At 37.8% G+C, this 18622-nt stretch overlaps 1 protein-coding gene across 2 annotated transcripts in view; it reads right to left on the bottom strand.

Annotated features, from left to right (window-relative positions):
* The window catches only part of MRPL48 (mitochondrial ribosomal protein L48), a 50562-nt gene that overhangs the window by 30256 nt on the left and 1684 nt on the right, over positions 1-18622 (bottom strand). For both annotated transcript variants that reach the window (XM_068989026.1, XM_068989028.1), the window contains exons 2-3: positions 10556-10608; positions 9496-9533 (exon numbers count right to left, since the gene is read on the bottom strand). In XM_068989026.1, the coding sequence (XP_068845127.1) occupies positions 9496-9533; positions 10556-10608 (91 nt within the window). The remainder of the gene's footprint in view (positions 1-9495; positions 9534-10555; positions 10609-18622) is intronic.

Here is an 18622-nt window from a genome sequence, read left to right as displayed (position 1 = left end):
AGGAGGCAACAGTGAGGAGAGGTAAATTGTCAGACTGGGATTGACATACACACACTACTATATATAATATAGATAACTAATAAGGACTACTATATAGCACAGGGAACTCTACTCAGTATGGGAAAAGAATCTAAAAAGGAGTGGATATATGTACATATATAACTCATTCACTTTGCTGTACATCTGAAACTAACACAACATTGTAAATCAACTATACTCCAATAAAAAGTTAAAAAAAAAAGAGTTATGGCTTCAGAAACTTTCCCTGCATTCATAATCCACAATATTTCATCAAGACAACCCTAGGATATCATGGATCCCTTCCATGATATGCATTAGCCTGCATTTACAATTACACGCCAACAACTGTACAGATATTGGGACAGTTACAAAAATGACTATAATATGCTACTTTTCCTTGAGACACTCAGTATGTACTGGCAAAGGATAATGGGAAGGCAGATAACTACCTTATGGTGTACAAAATACTTTAATGGAGATAAAAGCAAGGAACCTAGATGAAAGAACAACTAACTCTGTCTGGGGCGTGAGGTGGGGGTGAGGGAGGGAAGGAGGGTACTGGGGAAGAGTTCAGAGAAGTAACAGCTGCATTCTTGAAAGCGAAGTAAGAGTTTACCATGCAAGGAAGAAGGAAGTATTTTTGGCAGAGATTTCTAAATAACTGAGGTATCTTTTGGTCATGGTCCCAACAGACCCTCTGAGCCTTCGGGTTCCAGACTCTACAACCAAGGGTACCACCCGAAGAGCTAATATCCAAAACCCCTTGATGGGTACACAATCATGCTCAGACCACAGCTTTGAAAATGAATTCATTTAATACATGACCTTCCAAAAAGTACTGAACTCCCCAAAGCATGTTTACTCATTCAAAAAATATTTATTACTACCCAACAGAGTAGCCAGCAACAATTATACACTCTCAACCATGTGACTTGCACATACCAAGAGTTATGCAGTGTACAAACCACCCAATATCCATGGAAGGCCTGGTTGGTGCTGCCCTAGATGCTGGAGCTCTAACAATGTATAAACACAAAGCCCCTGCAATACAGAACCTATGATCTGTTGGTGAGACTAATATCAACGCTGGGTGAAAAGGGCTCTCTATGATCCGAGCCATATACATGGGATAGGCATTAAGACTGGACTTGTGGTGTCAGGAAACGATTCTTAGAGCAGGAGAGTTTTAAGTAAAACCTGACAGGTGGCTTGGAGTTAGTGAGGCGAGAACACAGTATGGGGAGAGGAAGAGTCAGAGAGAGAATTTCAAGGCAGAGTATGAGGAGAAAGGCGGCAAGAGAAGAGCTTACAGGAACAGGCAAAACTTAGGAACAGCTTAATTATTCAGTACTTATGATATATCAGACACTGTACAAAGAGGTGGAGATATAACAGGGGACATGACCAACAAAACTCTGCTTATGGAGCTTATAGTCTAGTAGGAGGAGAGAATAGTCACACAAAAAATATGAAATTACAAATTGTGAAGAATGATAAAAAGAGCTATGGTAATTCAAACGGTGGATCTATTTTTGACTGAAATATCAGGAAAGGCTTCTCTAAAATAGAATGACCTGTGAACTAAAACTAGATGTCAGAGGAAAATAATAATAGTGGTTATCCCCAGGGAGAAGCGGCTAGAAGGAGAGAGAGATTTACTGCTGACTTTATACTCGTGAATCTTAAATTTTTTTTTTGTATACATGTATTATCTACTCAAAAAAATAAAATAATAAATTGAGACCCAAAAGACAGATATGGAGTTTATTAGGTAAAAGATAGAGTGAATGTTCCAGGCAGAGGGAATAACATGTGCAAAGGCCTCAGTAGGTGACACAGATTGGCATATTCAAGGAACTAAAAAGGCTGTCCATGCGGCTGAAGCAAAGCAAGAGGGACTGCACACACCAGACATTAGGGTGGGGGGTGGAACCCACCACTTTGGGCCTTGTTAAGGGTTTGGATTTCATGCTGAACATCAAAGAAATTATATGCCTAGTGTGTTTTTAAAAGATCACTTTGGTTGTTGTGGGGGGAAGGCGAGTGTGAACGGAACTTCAAGCAAAGATTCAAGTAGTAGCCTTGGCTGAGTTGTTGTTAGTCTTCCTGTATCCATACCCCCATCTCTATTCCATCCTCTAAAGCTGACAAATGAATCCTTCTAAAACACAAACCAAATCATGTTATTTTCTTTCATTAATTCAACCATTTATCCATTGCACACACACAATTTTTAAAAAGGTCTTTGCAGTATTTCAAAATGTTTGATAATTTTCCACTGTCTGAAGTTTGTACTCATTAGGCAAGCTTTTAAGAGCCTTAATTTTGTAATTTAGTTCCAACCACTTCATGTCCTCACTCTCCATCCTCCAGGCCTTTAATACTTTGCTTCTCAGCCACAGAGCTACACTTGGCATTCTGTATAAACCATGAAGCTCTCCTGCCTCTGTGCTGTGCCAGGCTGTCCCCTCGTGCCAGGACTCCACCTCTCTGGTGATATCCTTCATCGCCTCCAAGGCCAGGTTAAATGTCATCGTCTCTGTGCTTCCCTAAACATACAAACGTCATCAAGAGTTTACTTTATGGTTACAGCTCTCCCATGCCTCCATTGTATAGTAAAATATTTGGTGTAAATTAAAAAACAACAACAACCCAGGTGCTAGTCACCATCTTTAAGTACACAGAAACTCAATCACCCACCACTGGCTTTAAATAACAGAACCAAAAGTGATCTTGAGATGATGACACTCCTTAGGTGAACACGCCACAAATGCTTGCCTCAGCTTCTCATCTACTGCAACTCCTTGGCAAGAAGGCATTTGCAAGTTCAGTTTGGGGCAATTCCTATAATTAGAGCAGCTGGTTAATTAAGAAGTTAGTTCAAACTACTGATAAATTAACCATTTTCTCTCTTAAATGAACGGTTTTGGTCAAATTACCAATGGTTAAACTGCTTAATTAGCCAGTTGTTTTAATTATAAAATGTACAAGTTTGAAAGCCTCTGATTTCCACTAAGTTCAACTGAATTTTTTCCCCCTGCTTGGGTCATTAAGCTGGTTTCCTGCTGTCATATCAACACTGCAGCCTCCTGAGAGAAAAGGCAACTCTTTTCACTGAAGAAGACACAAAACCCCAGGACTTCAAAAGGAGGCTTTGAAAATCTTTCAATTGGTACAATTATAGATGTAATCATGTATTGAGTTTTCCCGCAACATGTCCCTTCCCTTTATATATGCCAGCGTCAACTGTCCTTCAATGTCCTTGTTTACTAAACTGGGAACTAAACTCATCAATCCAGGATGAGGATAAACAACTTCTTTTTAATTATTTCTCCTTCGAGATTGGAACAAGCATTTAGAGCAGGGCTATGCAGGAGAGAAAGAGGGGAAAACTGGGGTAACCCCAGCCAAGAATCTAATTACAGGATATTTTTTCCATTCAATAGACCACAAGTCCCTGAAGGGCAGATACAACCCCCAGCACCTGGCAAATAGTGTGTGTTCAGTCAGTGTTGGGGTGCTTTTGTTTGCTTGTTTTGAAATTCTAGAGATATGTTAACAAGGCAATCTGCAATGATTTGACTCTGGCAGCTACCCACTTTTTTCAAAATCTCTTTTCAAACTTCTTTCAGTTTTTCTAATTACACTGAACTACTTGGACTTGAATGTACCATGCTTTGCTGACTCCAGCTTTTTGCTCATGCTATAATAAGAGGAGTCTGAGTTCCCTTCATTTAACCTCCTTATATATTTACCTCTCCATGTACATTTAAATCAGTAAAAAAAAAAAAAAAAAAAGATGGTCACTACAATCAGGCTTTTCCCTTAGAGAGAGCAGCTGGGATGGTAGCCAGGACCCACAAGGTATGATGGGTAAAGGGACACTGCTTCCTCCTCATTTTTTCTGAACACCTTATAATTCAATTTTAAAATATCTGACTTTATAGAAATGTCAAAGACCCATAAAAAATGCCAACAAAGCTGTGTCCTTTCAAAGAGAATTACCTTGGCATGCAAGGTAAGTTACCCTGGACCTGGGAGCCTTCTAGGCACTGAGATTCCACAATTGAAACGGGCAAAGGAAAAGATCAATGGCCTTGAAAATAATGTTTGTAAATGTTTGAAAATATGTTCAACCAACTAGTAATCAAAGACATGCAAATTACAAATAAAAGGGATGGCATTTTAAAACTTATTAATATCAGTAAATGCAAAAGAACAACACCCAATATTGATAAGTATATAAACAGGGATTCTAAAATACAAAAAAAAAACCCTACAAAATGGTGCAATCTTTCTGAAGAGCAATTTGGTAATACACATCAATAGCTGTAAAAACATGCATTTTCAAAGACTTCCCTGGCAGTCTAGTGGTTAAGACTCCAAGCTTCCAATGCAAGAGGCTCAGATTGGATCTTTGGTTGTGGGGGAATTAAGATTCCAAGCGCAACCAAAAAAAAAACACCAAACCTAAAAATGTGCACTTCCTTTAGCCCACCAATTAGACTTTTAGAAATATATATCCTATGTAAATAATCACACAAGGGCACAAATACTAATGTGCAAGCATGTTTATCATAGAACTGTTTACATTTCAAAATTTTGGAGACAACTTAAAATTTCTCCAAATAGAAAGCTAACTAAACTGCTATTGTCCATCTTTCTTTTCAAAAGGATCTTTTTTTCAATTGGACTTTTTTCAATAGCATTTAACATGCCCCCATTTGATCTAGCTTAAAAATCAAGAATAAAACAAAAAGTTACCTCAGGATTAGGTAGTTATCAGATACTAAAATACATTACAAAACTATAGTAACCAATAGTATTAAAACAACTTGGTACTGCTATCAAATATACAGATAGATCTATGAAACAACACAAAGTTAAAATACAGTAGGTTCTACATCTATATGAAAACTTAGTATATGATAAGGTAACATCCTCAAATGTATGGGGAAAATGTTGGATGTTTCAATAAATGTTAAAATAACTGGCGGCCCATTTGCAGGGGAGAAAACTGCATCCACACCCATTTATAATTCCAGATGGACCACATGTTAAAAAAAAACAAAAACAGAAGATAAATGAAGGATTTTAAAAAATAATCTTGAGGAAGGGAGTAGAGATCTTTCTAAGCATGAAACAAAATCTAGAAATCAAAGATTAATGAACTGAGCTACACAAAAATTTTAAACTTCAATTCAGCAAAAAGGAAAAAAACAAAAGTCAAGGAATAAATGACTAGAAATAACACAAAGCATTTATGATAGGAAAATGCTTATTTCCTTTCTATATGAAAACTATATAAAAGTTCTTACAAATAAATGAAAAAGCATGCAATTCAAAAGAAAAATGGGCAAAAAATATAAACAGGCAGTTCACAAGAAAAGAAAAAATGGCCAAAAAAAAAGAGAAAAGATGACAAACTTTCTTAAGAAATGCAAATTAAAATCAGACATAATTTTCACCAGCAAAAAAGTAAGATGTTTTGTAAAACCCAGTTTGGGGCAAGAAAATAGAAATGTAAATTAATACAACTTCTCTGAAGGGCAATCTGACAATACTTACCAAAATTTTCAACTCACAACTCATTGACTCAGCAATTTCAATTCCAGGAATTTATCTTACAAATGTACAGGAACAACTTTATAAAGATGTATAAAAATGGTTGCTGTGGCATTTTTGAAATAACAAAACCTGAAAACAACCTAAGTATCCAGCATTAAGATATAGTAATATACATATATAACATATATGTTCATATACCACAAAACCTTCCTGAAAAATATACAAGAAACTGCCATCAATGCATACCACTGAGGAGTAAGACCTGGAAACAGGAGTAAAACCTGGAAACAAAAGCTTTCATTATATACCCTTTAGTACAATTTCTATTTATTGTTAACATCTGCATGCTTTTATAATTTTCAACAGTTGATAATTTTAATTTATTTTAAAAACCTTCCTCAGAATACACATCAGTTCAAAATGAACTTATTATCTGGTTATGGGATAAGGGATGAGTCCAACACTAGGGGACAAAAAGGTCTTGAACATAATCCTTATTTTTTAATATACAAGAAAAAATAAAACAATGAAAGTCTAACAAAATGTGCAGTGCTTAGTCACTTAGTCATATCTGACTCTGCGACCCCATAGACTGTAGCCTGCCAGGCTCCTCTGTCCATGGGGATTCTCCAGGCAAGAACACTGGAGTGGGTTGCCATGCCCTATTCCAAGGGATCTTCCCAACCTAGAGATCGAACCCAGGTCTCCAGCATTGAAGCCAGATTCTTTATCATCTGAGCCACCAGGGAAGCCCACAAACAAAATGTGAATAACTGCTAAATCTGCGCTCACTGACATATTATCTTTTCACTTTTCTATAATTTTTTATATCTTTCAGAATTAAGTGTCATTAAGAGAAACATAACCATTAAAAATACTCTTTCCAGACCTCCCTTTTGGGCAGTGAATAAGAATTCACCCGTGGATCCAGGAGACATGGGTTCTATCCCTGGTCTGGGATAGATTCCACACACTGTGGAGCAACTAAGCCCCCGCAATATAGCTACTCAGCCCCACTCTAGAGCCCTCAAGCCGCAACTACTAATCCCGCAGGCTGCAACTACTAAAGCCCAAGCACCTAGAGCCTGTACTCCACAACAAGGAAGTCACTGCAACGAGAAGCCTGTGCACAACAAAGAGTAGCCTCTACTTGCTGAAACATGAGAAAGCCCACACAAAGCAACAAAGACCCAGCGCAGCCAGAAATAAACAAACAAATATATATAAAATGATTATTTTTTCATCTTTCCTTAACCCCACATCCCTCTCCAGCTCCTGCCAGTTCTCTCTCCTTCCATTCAAAAACAAACTTCTTAAATATATTGTCTGTAACAGCTTTCTCTAACTCCTGAATTCCCATTCACTTGTCGATGCAGTTGATTTTCACAACTGACCTCACCACACCTACACAGATAATACTCTCCCTACGGTCACTTCTATGTCGTTAAAACCAAGGGATATTAATTAGTCTATATCTTTTGCAAGCCCCTCTCAGCAGCACACAGATGAAACTGGTTAACCACCCTCTCCTTCTTAAAGCACTATCATTTTGGTTGCCATGATACTATACCATCATGGTTTTCTCCTACCATGCTGGCCTCCCTTTTCAAGCTCATTAGCCATCTCTTTCACCCTCTACCCAATTGTTTAATGTTGGAGTTCCTCAGGGCCTGATCCTTGGGCCTCTTCTCTACTTGTGTTCCCTGGATAGTCTAATTCATTCTCAAGAAATATCAACAGTATGATGACTTTCAAATTCAGTTTCAACGCAGGCCTATATTTTGAGCTCAAGATCAGTGTCTCCAGTGGACTACTTAGCATATTTTCCTCATAAGCACTCCAACTTAACATATTCAAACACCAGACTCAGATTCTTACCCTACAAATTGTTTCATTTAAGGCAGTATATTCAAAACAAGTATGTAGAATATTTATTTATTATAGTGGAAACATATTCACCATAGATTAAGTGGAGGAAAAAAGCAGATTATGAAGCATTATATATAATTTGTTCCCATTACTGCAAGACAAAAAAATACATATATACACACAGAGATAGAGACAGAAAGAGAAAGAGAAAAGGCTAGAAAAAGATATACCTAGGCTAGAAAAGATATACCTATGTTAAGCAATAATTTCTGGAGGATAGGCTAGGATTACAAGTGATTTTTATTTTCTTCATTTCCTTCAGTTTCTTTGTGTGTGTGTGTGTGTAGTATTTATTTTCCATATTCTCTAAAATGCATGCTTTTCACTTTTATGATCAGATTTTCTTAGCTCTTTTTTCCTTCCTGATAGGATGTAATATAAAATTCAGAGCATCAATTATTAAGTTTTCTTGCTAAAACTATTTAATTTAAATCTAGTGAGAATTTTAGATCTAACTTCCAGTTTGCAGGAAGGGGACAGAAGAACATGTCATAAAATACCACAAGAAAATAATCAGACAAATTAAAAAGCAAGGGCATTCTATAAGTCAGTCTAGCCTAATCAAAAAGCATCTGCGGCCGAAATAAAATAGTGAAAGAACTGTTCTATATTAAAGGTGACATTATAGCAAAATGCAAAGCATGACCCTTCTTTGGGCTCTTGGTTATAAACAATCTCATAAAAGACTTTTGGGGGACACTCAAGGAAGTAGATAGAGTATTAGATGGCACTGAGGCATTATTATTAATTTTCTTCAAGGAGATAATGCTATTGTGGTTCTCTAATAGAATGGTAAGAATATCCTTGTTTCTAGAAATGCATGCTTAAGTATTAGGAATGAAACATCATAACATCTGATCAAGAAAGCTGAACCTGACAAAATGTTAACTACAGTTGAATTTAAGTGATGGCTCTAGAAGTGTTCATTATATTATTCTTGGAAAAAATAAGAAAATAAGAAAAAAATATTTCTTACAACACTGTAAGTTTTCTAATGGCAAGGACCATATCATCTTAATTTTGTACCCCCAGCACCTAAAACGCAGCCTAGTCCAATAAATATCTGCTGAGAGAATGAATAAATAAAAAGAAGCACATATTTTGAGAGGTTGGGCTTTAGGTCTGGTGGAAGTGGTGATTCTCTACACATTGCTGCCATTGTCCAAAATAATTAAGAGATGTAAAACTTAGGTCATGCATGGCACATAATAAGCACTCAGTAAATGTTAGTTCCATTCCTTACTCCCATTCTTTTATTTCTGATACTTTTTTTTTTTGGCCACACCATGTGGCTTGTAGGATCTAATAAAGTTCCCCAACTAGGTATCAAAACCATGCTCCCTACAGTCGAAGTGAAGATTCCTAACCACTGGACCACCAGGGGATTCCCTGTTTCTGATACTCTTTAGTCATATAACAGATGTCATTATCTAATGGCTGCTTTGAAATCTGTCACATAATAAAGTAAAAATGGCAAGTAATAGGATTAAAACATTGAAATTCATTGAGTTAACCAGATTGAATGGATTTATTTTGGATAAAATCGTGTAGAAAAAGCCTTAGCCTGGTAGATAATGGACATGAAAGACAGGTCTGGAAGAGTAGCAATAATAATAATAACAATAGTTAACATTTTTGAGCACTTTATATGTTTCACCTCACTGAATGTTCAAATAATTCACTGTAGTTTGTACTATAAATTCCCCTCATTTTTTAAAGTGAGAAGACCAAGTCATAGAGAGGTAGTTAAAGGTCACAGAACAGTATGTGTGAGAGCTGTAATCTAAACCTGCTACAGAACTCTTGCTCTTAACTCACAATTTATGTTCTTGCCCACTGATCAATTCGATGCGAGGGGTAGGACTTGGTCCCAGCCAATCTTCCAGAAGATATATTTGGCAACTTTTCAGACAAAATTATACTAGTGCTAGAGGGTCACTTAAATCAACTAGACCACATCAGGAAATAATTGCTTACCTGCAGAACAGATGGGATTCTCTCCTGAAGTTCTGAACCTAAAAAGAGGGAGAAAGCATGTTCAGTACAGTTAGATATGCACATTTTATTTGCACAGCTACCAAAACTTGTATGTTCCTCATTATAGATATGTCAACACCACTTTTCCTTATTCTATCCTTCTCTTCTTTCCATAAATATTATTAAGTACTTACTATGGGGCAGACAATGTGTTAGGTCCTGAAGATGCAAAAGTAAGTAAAATATCTCTATCTATGGTCTAGTTGGAAGAGAGATGTGTAAACAGGTATGAGCTACAATATAGTCCTGGTACAGAGCAAAAACACATACAAGATTTAGTGGAATACATAGGAAAGTGTGATGATTTCTACCAGGGGATGAAACTACTGGAGCTGAGTTTTTAAAAACAAAGAACTATTCTCAATTGTTTAGCCTTACAGAAAAAGCATTCTAGGCAGAGATATGAAAGCAGTATATCTGGAAACACCAAGCAGGTGGGCGTGAGTGGCATTTCAGCAGCAGGGAAGGGGGCAGGGCAAAAGAGGCAACCAGGGACCAGGTTACACCAGGTTATGAAGACCTCATAACCTGCGGCGAGGAGTTTGGTCTTTGCTCTGCGAAGGCAGTGGGAAGCTCCTGGTAGAGTTTAATCACAAAAGTGATGTGATCAGGTTTGTTTTGGAAAGTTAACTCTGGTGAGGAATGAATGGGAAGAAGTGAAACTGAGACAAGAGAAACTACCAGTAAAGTGGTTCTTACAATAGCCTTGTGTTATCAGAACATATTTCAAAAGTAAGGCTGATGGGATTTGTCCAGGAATTAGATGTAGAGTAAGAGAAACAACAGTATCAAGCATGACTCCAAAGATTCTGTCCTCTGCAACTAGATAATTGGAGTTGTCATTTACCGAGAATGGGGAAGGAGTAAGTTGGCAGGGGAGTTAATACTTGAGATGCTTAAGAAACATGTAAGGGGAGATGATGAAAGAAGAATACTGTGTGAACATTCTAGTGGGATGCAAATATTAGCTATATTTAATTACTGTTATTAATATCCTTACCTCAAGAGGGAAAAGGCTTGCTTAAAAATGGTGTTATTCTTCAGATACAGCACCTATAGCAAAACAGCCACATTAGACAAACCATAAGCATTCACAGACCTCCAAGTACCTCTTCACCAAGAGGCTAGAAACCCACAGCACACAAACCAAAACAAAACCCAAGTCTCTTGTCTAGCAAAGAAGCTTCTCTACAGTTAATACTAAACATGCAGGCAAATCAAGGCCATGTTCTTTCCTATTTCACCCACCACAGAAAATGCTGGAAAAATAGAAGCCCCCCTTTTGGGGGCTGCTTTTTTTTAATTCACCCTATTTCCCCTTTCTAATTTGATTTATATTTTCTAATATCAACAACCATTATGCATATGTCAAGCACAGGCACCATGCAAGGGACTTTGAATTCTAATTCTCAAAACACTGCAAGGCAATTCTACAGGTGAAGCAACTAAGGCCCACAAAAGTTATATTCCAGGAAATTACAGCTAACTAGTGGCTAAAACGACTGCTTTACTCCAAAGACTATGTCTCTATTACAGAATACTGTCTCTTTTAATAGTAACAACAATAATAACAACTATACCAACATGAACAAAATAATTATAATGAAAGGAGGTAGTTGCAGTGGCAGCCTCCCTTCCCAATCTTACCCCTAATAACCCAGTTATTTCTATCTCACTCTGCCCTGCTGGCACTCACTCAAAAGATCACTGGTACAGCTTTACTAAGGTAGTCCTTAACATAGAGGAGGTCTTTTTATAAAGGAACTAGATAGTAAGCAATAAATGGCCTTAAGGTTCCACAACATAAAGAGAAAATCCTGTCCACTATGATAACAGTTTCAATTCCTTCAACATGTATGTGTTAAGTCCATTATGTGTAAAACCCTTCAGAAACAAAGGAAAGTCTGAGAAACTGTCATAGACAAGAAGAGTCTAAGCAGACATGACTAAATGTAATATACTAGGTAGGATTCTAGAACAGAAAAAGGACCCTAGATTTTTTTTTAATGAAAGAAATATTAGTGAAACATGGACTTGATAATAATATATCAATATCAGTTCATTAATTATAAAAAGTATACCATACAAATATAATAGGGAAAATCGGATATGGAGTATATCCAGTATTGTCGTTGCAACTTTTCTGTAATTCTAAAACTATTCTAAAGTTTTGTTTTGCTTTTTTGGCTGTGAGGCATGGCACGTGGGATCTTAGTTTCCCCACCAGGGATCGAACCCCTGCCCCCTGCAGTGGAAGCACAGAATCCTAACCACTGGACCACCAGCAAAGTCCTCTAAAGTTTATTTTTTATTTTTTTAAATTTCATTTATTTATTTATTTTTATTTTAATTTTTACTTTATTTTACTTTACAATACTGTATTGGTTTTGCCATACATTGACATGAATCCACCACGGGTGTACATGAGTTCCCAAACATGAACCCCCCTCCCATAAAGTTTATTTTTTAAAAGCCTAATAGGTGCCAACTATTGTGGCACTATGAAAGGGACTAGAAGAACAAAATGTAACAATATGAATGACCTTGGAACCATTATGCTAAATAAAAGAAGACAGTCACAAAGGGCCAGTATTGTATGACTCCATTTATATGAAATATCCAGAATAGCAAATCTATAGAAAAAGAAAGACTAGTGGTTGCCTTGGTTTGGAGGGTCTGGGAAGCTGGGGATGACAATTAAGGGATATGGGACATCTTTGGGACTTCTTTCTGGGGTGATAAAAACATTCTAAAATTGCTAGTAGTGACGGTTACACAATCCTGAATATATTAAAAGTCATTGAATCGTACACTTTAAATGGGCAAATTGTATGGCATATGACATATCTCAATAAAGCCTTTTTAAAAATGTAAGCACGACTGCCGTTTTATAGGAGTTTGAATGGCTGGAGATATGAACATACATTTGTATTAAACAGCTAAGTAATACCACAGCATCATATGATTAAGTCAAAATAGGTGGCACAAACAACTGATACCTTTAGCAGGAAATCTGGGTGTTAATGGCAAGGAGTTCTCTAGCTTTGGAGATGTTACAGATATTACTGAGAATCTGCCCAAAGTCATGAACCTTCTCCCCAGACATATATAGACACAAATATACAAAAGGCTGCATACTGAGCACAGAGAATTATATTCAAAATCTTCTAATAACCTATAATGGAAAAGAATCTGAAAAAGAATACGTATATATTAATATGCGTCTATAACCGAGTCACTTTGCTATACACCTGAAACATACTATAAACCTACTATACTGTAAACCTACTATACTTCAATTTTTAAAAATTCAGGAAAAAAAATCCAAGATGTAGAACCAAATAAAGTGAGGGAGGAAAAAAAGTTTACATACTACTTCAAGAGATTCACTGAAACTCTTAATATCCCCCACAAACCACTATGCTAAAACAAGAGATCCTCAAAGGCAAGAGTCATGTCATCTTCCTCTCAGGCACACCATTGCTTTAATAAATAAATAAATGATTAGGAAGGAGTGAATGACTGCTAATCATTGCTACCATTGATTACTACCCACATCTATTTTGTTGAGCACCTACTATGTGTCTAAATCATAATTTCACTACCAGATAAGTATTATTATCCCATTTTACAGTTGGGGAAACTGAGATTAAGTATGATTAAGTAACTTTAATTGTAACAAAGTCAGACAGCTACTATCAGAACTAGCATAGGATATTAGGTTTCTGACTCCAAAGCCTGTAATTTTCCCCTATTCTACACCCTCTCTCCCATAAATGAAGGTGTTAGTGCTTAGGAAATCAGGAGGGAAATGTTCAAATTTAGGAAAGGGCTCCCAGAGAATGTGAGGTCATGAAATTGGGATATGAATAGACAGAAGGAAGGACAAAGTATATAGACAATCCTAAAAACTATAATTAAACCAGATACTAAAAGACTCTGTAAACATGTGTACAATATTCTTAACCTAATGTTGGCCAGCAAAAAAGAGCAGTCACAGGGGCTCCAGCTGGCTCCCCTACCACTGGCCACCATACCTTGGTCAGTAATTTTCCCCTCTCTGGAGTTAGAGCCAATGACTCTAAGGTCCCTCCAGGGCCAAGATCTATCAACCACAACAAACAGAACAGAAATCAGAGTGAACAGAAAGTACTCTTAAATGGGTCACTTCATACAGAAGAGGTATTGGATGGGAAGAAAGAGTTAGGTAAGACTGATCTTTCCTCACTTTAAATGTTCAGATTTCTGAGTCTCCATAACTGCTATGAATTTAATTATCTAAAAGCCAACCCTTTTTAAGGGTGGACAACTGTCTGGAAGACAACCAAATTATGGCATGAACTCTTCCTTTCAGCTCTGGGAAATGTGCTTCCTCTTCCCTACAATGCTCAGCATTATTTACCAGGACAAAAGTAATCTATTCTGGGACTGTATCCACAAATATTCTCTCTCCCCAGACAGCAAAGAAGAGCAGCTCCAGCTCTGGAGCAAATGGAAGAGGAGGCCAGTGACTCTAGTGAATGAATGAATGAGGACATAAATGCCCCAGCAGGTTACAAAAACACTTGTCCCATAAGCTTGGGAGTCAGGAACTGGGAAAGGACTACACAGCGACTTAAGAACCAGTCATGGGGCAAAAGCTATAGTGTGTGAGTAGCTTCAGACACCAGAGTCCTGGGGTGGGTGGTGACAGTAGTGGGTAAGGGTCCCATGAGGCAAGCACCTGAGAGCTGTTCTATGAGTATTAACAGAATATATCTGTATACTAACAAATATTACTTAAAATAGCATTGTTACTATCACAGAGTAACCTTTGTTCTAAGCACTTTGCTCAATTTTTCATCAATCCTCTACTACAGGAATTGAAATAATTGCCTCTTTTTATAGAGGAAAAATATAATTTATATAATGATGTCCTTTTCATTATAGGGGATGGGAATGCAAAAGTAGGAAGTCAAGAAACACCTGGAGTAACAGGCAAATTTGGCCTTGGAGTACAGAAGGAAGCAGGGGAAAGGCTAATAGAGTTTGGCCAAGAGAATGCACAGGTCATAATAAACACCCTCTTCCAACAACACAAGAGAACACTCTACACATGGACATCACCAGATGGTCAACACTGAAATCAGACTGATTATATTCTTTGCAGCCAAAGATGGAGAGGCTCTACAAAGTCAGCAAAAACAAGGCTGGGAGCTGACTGTGGTTCAGATCATGAACTCCTTATCACCAAATTCAGACTTAAACTGAAGAAAGTAGGGAAAACCACTAGGCCATTCAGGTATGACCTAAATCAAATCCCTTATGATTACACAGTGGTAGTGAGAAATAGATTTAAGGGACTAGATCTGATAGAGTGCCTGATGAACTACGGACAGAGGTTCATGACATTGTACAGGAGACAGGAATCAAGACCATCCCCGTGGAAAAGAAATGCAAAAAAGCAAAATGGCTGTCTGGGGAGGCCTTACAAATAGCTGTGAAAAGAAGAGAAGCAAAAAGCAAAGGAAAAAAGGAAACATATAAGCATCTGAATGCAGAGTTCCAAAGAATAGCAAGGAGAGATAAGAAAGCCTTCCTCAGCAATCAATGCAAAGAAATAGAGGAAAACAATAAGAATGGGAAAGACAAGCAATCTCTTCAAGAAAATTAGAGATACGAACGGAACATTTCATGCAAAGATGGGAACAATAAAAGACAGAAATGGTATGGACCTAACAGAAGTAGAAGATATTAAGAAGAGGTGGCAAAAATACACAGAACTATATAAAAAAATCTTCATGACCCAGATAATCACAATGGTGTAATCACTCACCTAGAGCTAGACATCCTGGAATGTGAAGTCAAATGGGCCTTAGGAAGCATCACTGCGAACAAAGCTAATGGAGGTAATGGAATTTCAGTTGAGCTATTTCAAATCCTAAAAGATGATGCCATGAAAGTGCTGCACTCAATATGCCAGCAAATTTGGAAAACTCAGCAGTGGCCACAGGACTGGAAAAGGTAAGTGGTCATTCCAGTGCCAAAGAAAGGCAATGCCTAAGAATGCTCAAACTTCCGCACAATTGCACTCATCTCACACACTAGTAAAGAAATGCTCAAGTCTCCAAGCCAGGCTTCAACAATACGTGAACCATGAACTTACAGATGTTCAAGCTGGTTTTAGAAAAGGCAGACAAACCTAAGATCAAACTGCCAACATCCCTTGGGTCATCAAAAAAGCAACAGAGTTCCAGAAAAACATCTACTTCTGCTTTATTGATTATGCCAAAGCCTTTGACTGTGCGGATCACAATAAACTGTGGAAAATTCTAAAAGAGATGGGAATACCAGACCACCTGACCTGCCTCTTGAGAAATCTGTATGCAGGTCAGGAAGCAACAGTTAGAACTGGACATGGAACAACAGACTGGTTCCAAATAGGAAAAGGAGTACGTCAAGGCTGTATATTGTCACCCTGCTTATTTCACTTATATGCAGAGTACATCATGAGAAATGCTGGGCTGGAGGAAGCACAGGCTGGAATCAAGATTGCCCAGAGAAATATCAATGACCTGAGAAATGCAGATGACACCACCCTTATGGCAGAAAGTGAAGAGGAACTAAAGAGCCTCTTGTTGAAAGTGAAAGAGGAGAGTAAAAAAGTTGGTTTTAAAGCTCAACATTCAGAAAACTAAGATCATGGCATCTGGTCCCATCACTTCATGGGAAATATATGGGAAAACAGTGGAAACAGTGACAGACTTTATTTCTTGGGGCTCCAAAATCACTGCAGATGATGATTGCAGCCATGAAATTAAAAGACGCTTACTCCTTGGAAGGAAAGTTATGACCAACCTAGACAGCTATTAAAAAGCAGAGACATTACTTTGCCAACAAAGGTCCATCTAGTCAAGGCTATGGTTTTTCCAGTGGTCATGTATGGATGTGAGAGTTGGACTGTGAAGAAAGCTGAGCACTGAAGAATTGATGCTTTTGAACTGTGGTGTTGGAGAAGACTCTTGAAAGTCCCTTGGACTGCAAGGAGATCCAACCAGTCCATTCTGAAGGAGATCAGCCCTCAGATTTCTTTGGAAAGAATGATGCTAAAGCTGAAACTCCGGTACTTTGCCCACCTCATGCAAAGAGTTGACTCATTGGAAAAGACTCTGATGCTGGGAGGGATTGGGGGCAGGAGAAGAAGGAGGAGAAGGGGACGACAGAGGATGAATTGGTTGGATGGCATCACTGACTCATGCACATGAGTTTGAGTGAACTCCGGGAGTTGATGATGGACAGGGAGGCCTGGTGTGCTGCAGTTCATGGGGTCACAAAGAGTTGGACATGACTGAGCGACTGAACTGAACTGGAATGATAGAGGAAAAAAACAAAAGCTTTTAAGTTGCCAGAGTTTTAGGTTTGCTAAGACATGCCAAGAATTCAAACCAAGTCTAACTCCAAAGTCCATGTTTTTCATTCTGGGGTGTGTGTGTGTGTGTTTGTATACATGCGTGCTCAGCTGCTCAGTGGTGTCTGACTCTTTGCAACCCCATGGACTATAGCTCACCAGGCTCCTCTGTCTATGGGATTTTCCAGGCTAAAATATTGGAGCAGGTTGCTATTTCCTACTCCAGGGATCTTTCTGACCCAGGAACTGAACTCATGTCTCTTGTGTTTCCTGCACTGGCAGGAAGATTCTTCACCACTGCACCACCAGGGAAGCCCATTCTGCCATACTATCTCTCAAAAATACAATAGCAACTAACAGCAGCAAAATTCATATAATAATAATAGCCTAAACAGTTCTACCATTTTTTGAGTACTTGCTATATGCCAAACATGATTTCCATTAACCCTCGCAACCATTCTATGAAGCAGGTATTTATACCCCCATTTTACTGTGAGGAAACCAAAGCTCAGAAAGATGAATTAACATACCTGATGCACATACCTAGTAAGTGATGTTTGAACTGACCTTTTCCTAAGTTCTTTCAAAATTGCTTTTGTTTGTAGTTTTTCCTTTGGCCATTCTTCTGAATATGTATAATATGGTGACTATCAAAGCCTGTCTTTGCCCTGAGTTGTTATAGCAGTTAGAAACACAAATTAGAGATTCACACAGACCTGGGTTTGAATATCAGCTCCTCTGTGTTACTAGCTGTATGATCTTTGGCAAGTCTCTTAAAAAATATTTGGCATCACATACTATATGATTTCATTTATATGAAAAGAGCCAACTCGTTGGAAAAGACCCTTGATGATGGAAAAGATTGAAGGCAAAGGAAGAAAGGGATGGCAGAGGATAAGATAGCTATGATATGATCATAGGATATGATCACTGACTCAGTGGATATGAATCTGAGCAAACTCCGGGAGACAGGGGAGGACAGAGGCTGGCCTGCTACAGTCCATGAGACTGCAAAGAGTCAAACTTGACTTAGTGATGAACAATATCAGCAACTTTAGGCCAAGTATACTGTAGGTTGGGTACCTACAGACATGAAGAAAATACAATTGCCCACCCACAATCTTTCTAATGAGGAAAGCAGATGTGCAAATTACTTATTATATTGCAATGAGAGATCAGTATAATGGGCTGCACAGGTCACAAAGAAATGAAGGACTGACAGCTGGGAAGATCAAGGAAGGTTCTCATTCCTCATTTCACAGATGAAGGAAACCAAGATTATTATCAAATTAGGGAGATGTAAAATACTCAGAAAAGGAAAGGCAGTGGGGTTTTAGGAAGGATAGAAAATCTAGGCTCCAATCTCAATACTACCACAAAAGAGACTATTGACCTATAAGCAAAGCATTCATTCATACAGGCATTTGGTAAAGCATTTGAGAACTATTATGTATCAGGTATTGTACCAGTAGTTTCCATCTCTTTATTTGTTGTGCCGGCCAAGATTATCTCACAGTGAGATTAAATGAAATTATGAAAATGAAAGCAGTTCATTAGCTACAGAATGATGTTAACATTCCTATTTGTATAGTTCTTCACACAAAATACTCTTACTGACATTTTTTCTATAATTTTTATAATTCCATATGATAGGCATTATCACTTGCATTTTACATATAA

This window comes from Capricornis sumatraensis, chromosome 16 (assembly GCF_032405125.1).
Source record: "Capricornis sumatraensis isolate serow.1 chromosome 16, serow.2, whole genome shotgun sequence".
Taxonomy (NCBI): Eukaryota; Metazoa; Chordata; class Mammalia; order Artiodactyla; family Bovidae; genus Capricornis; species Capricornis sumatraensis.
The sequence above is the reverse complement of the archived record's forward strand: the minus strand, read 5'-3'. Positions and strand labels throughout refer to the sequence as shown.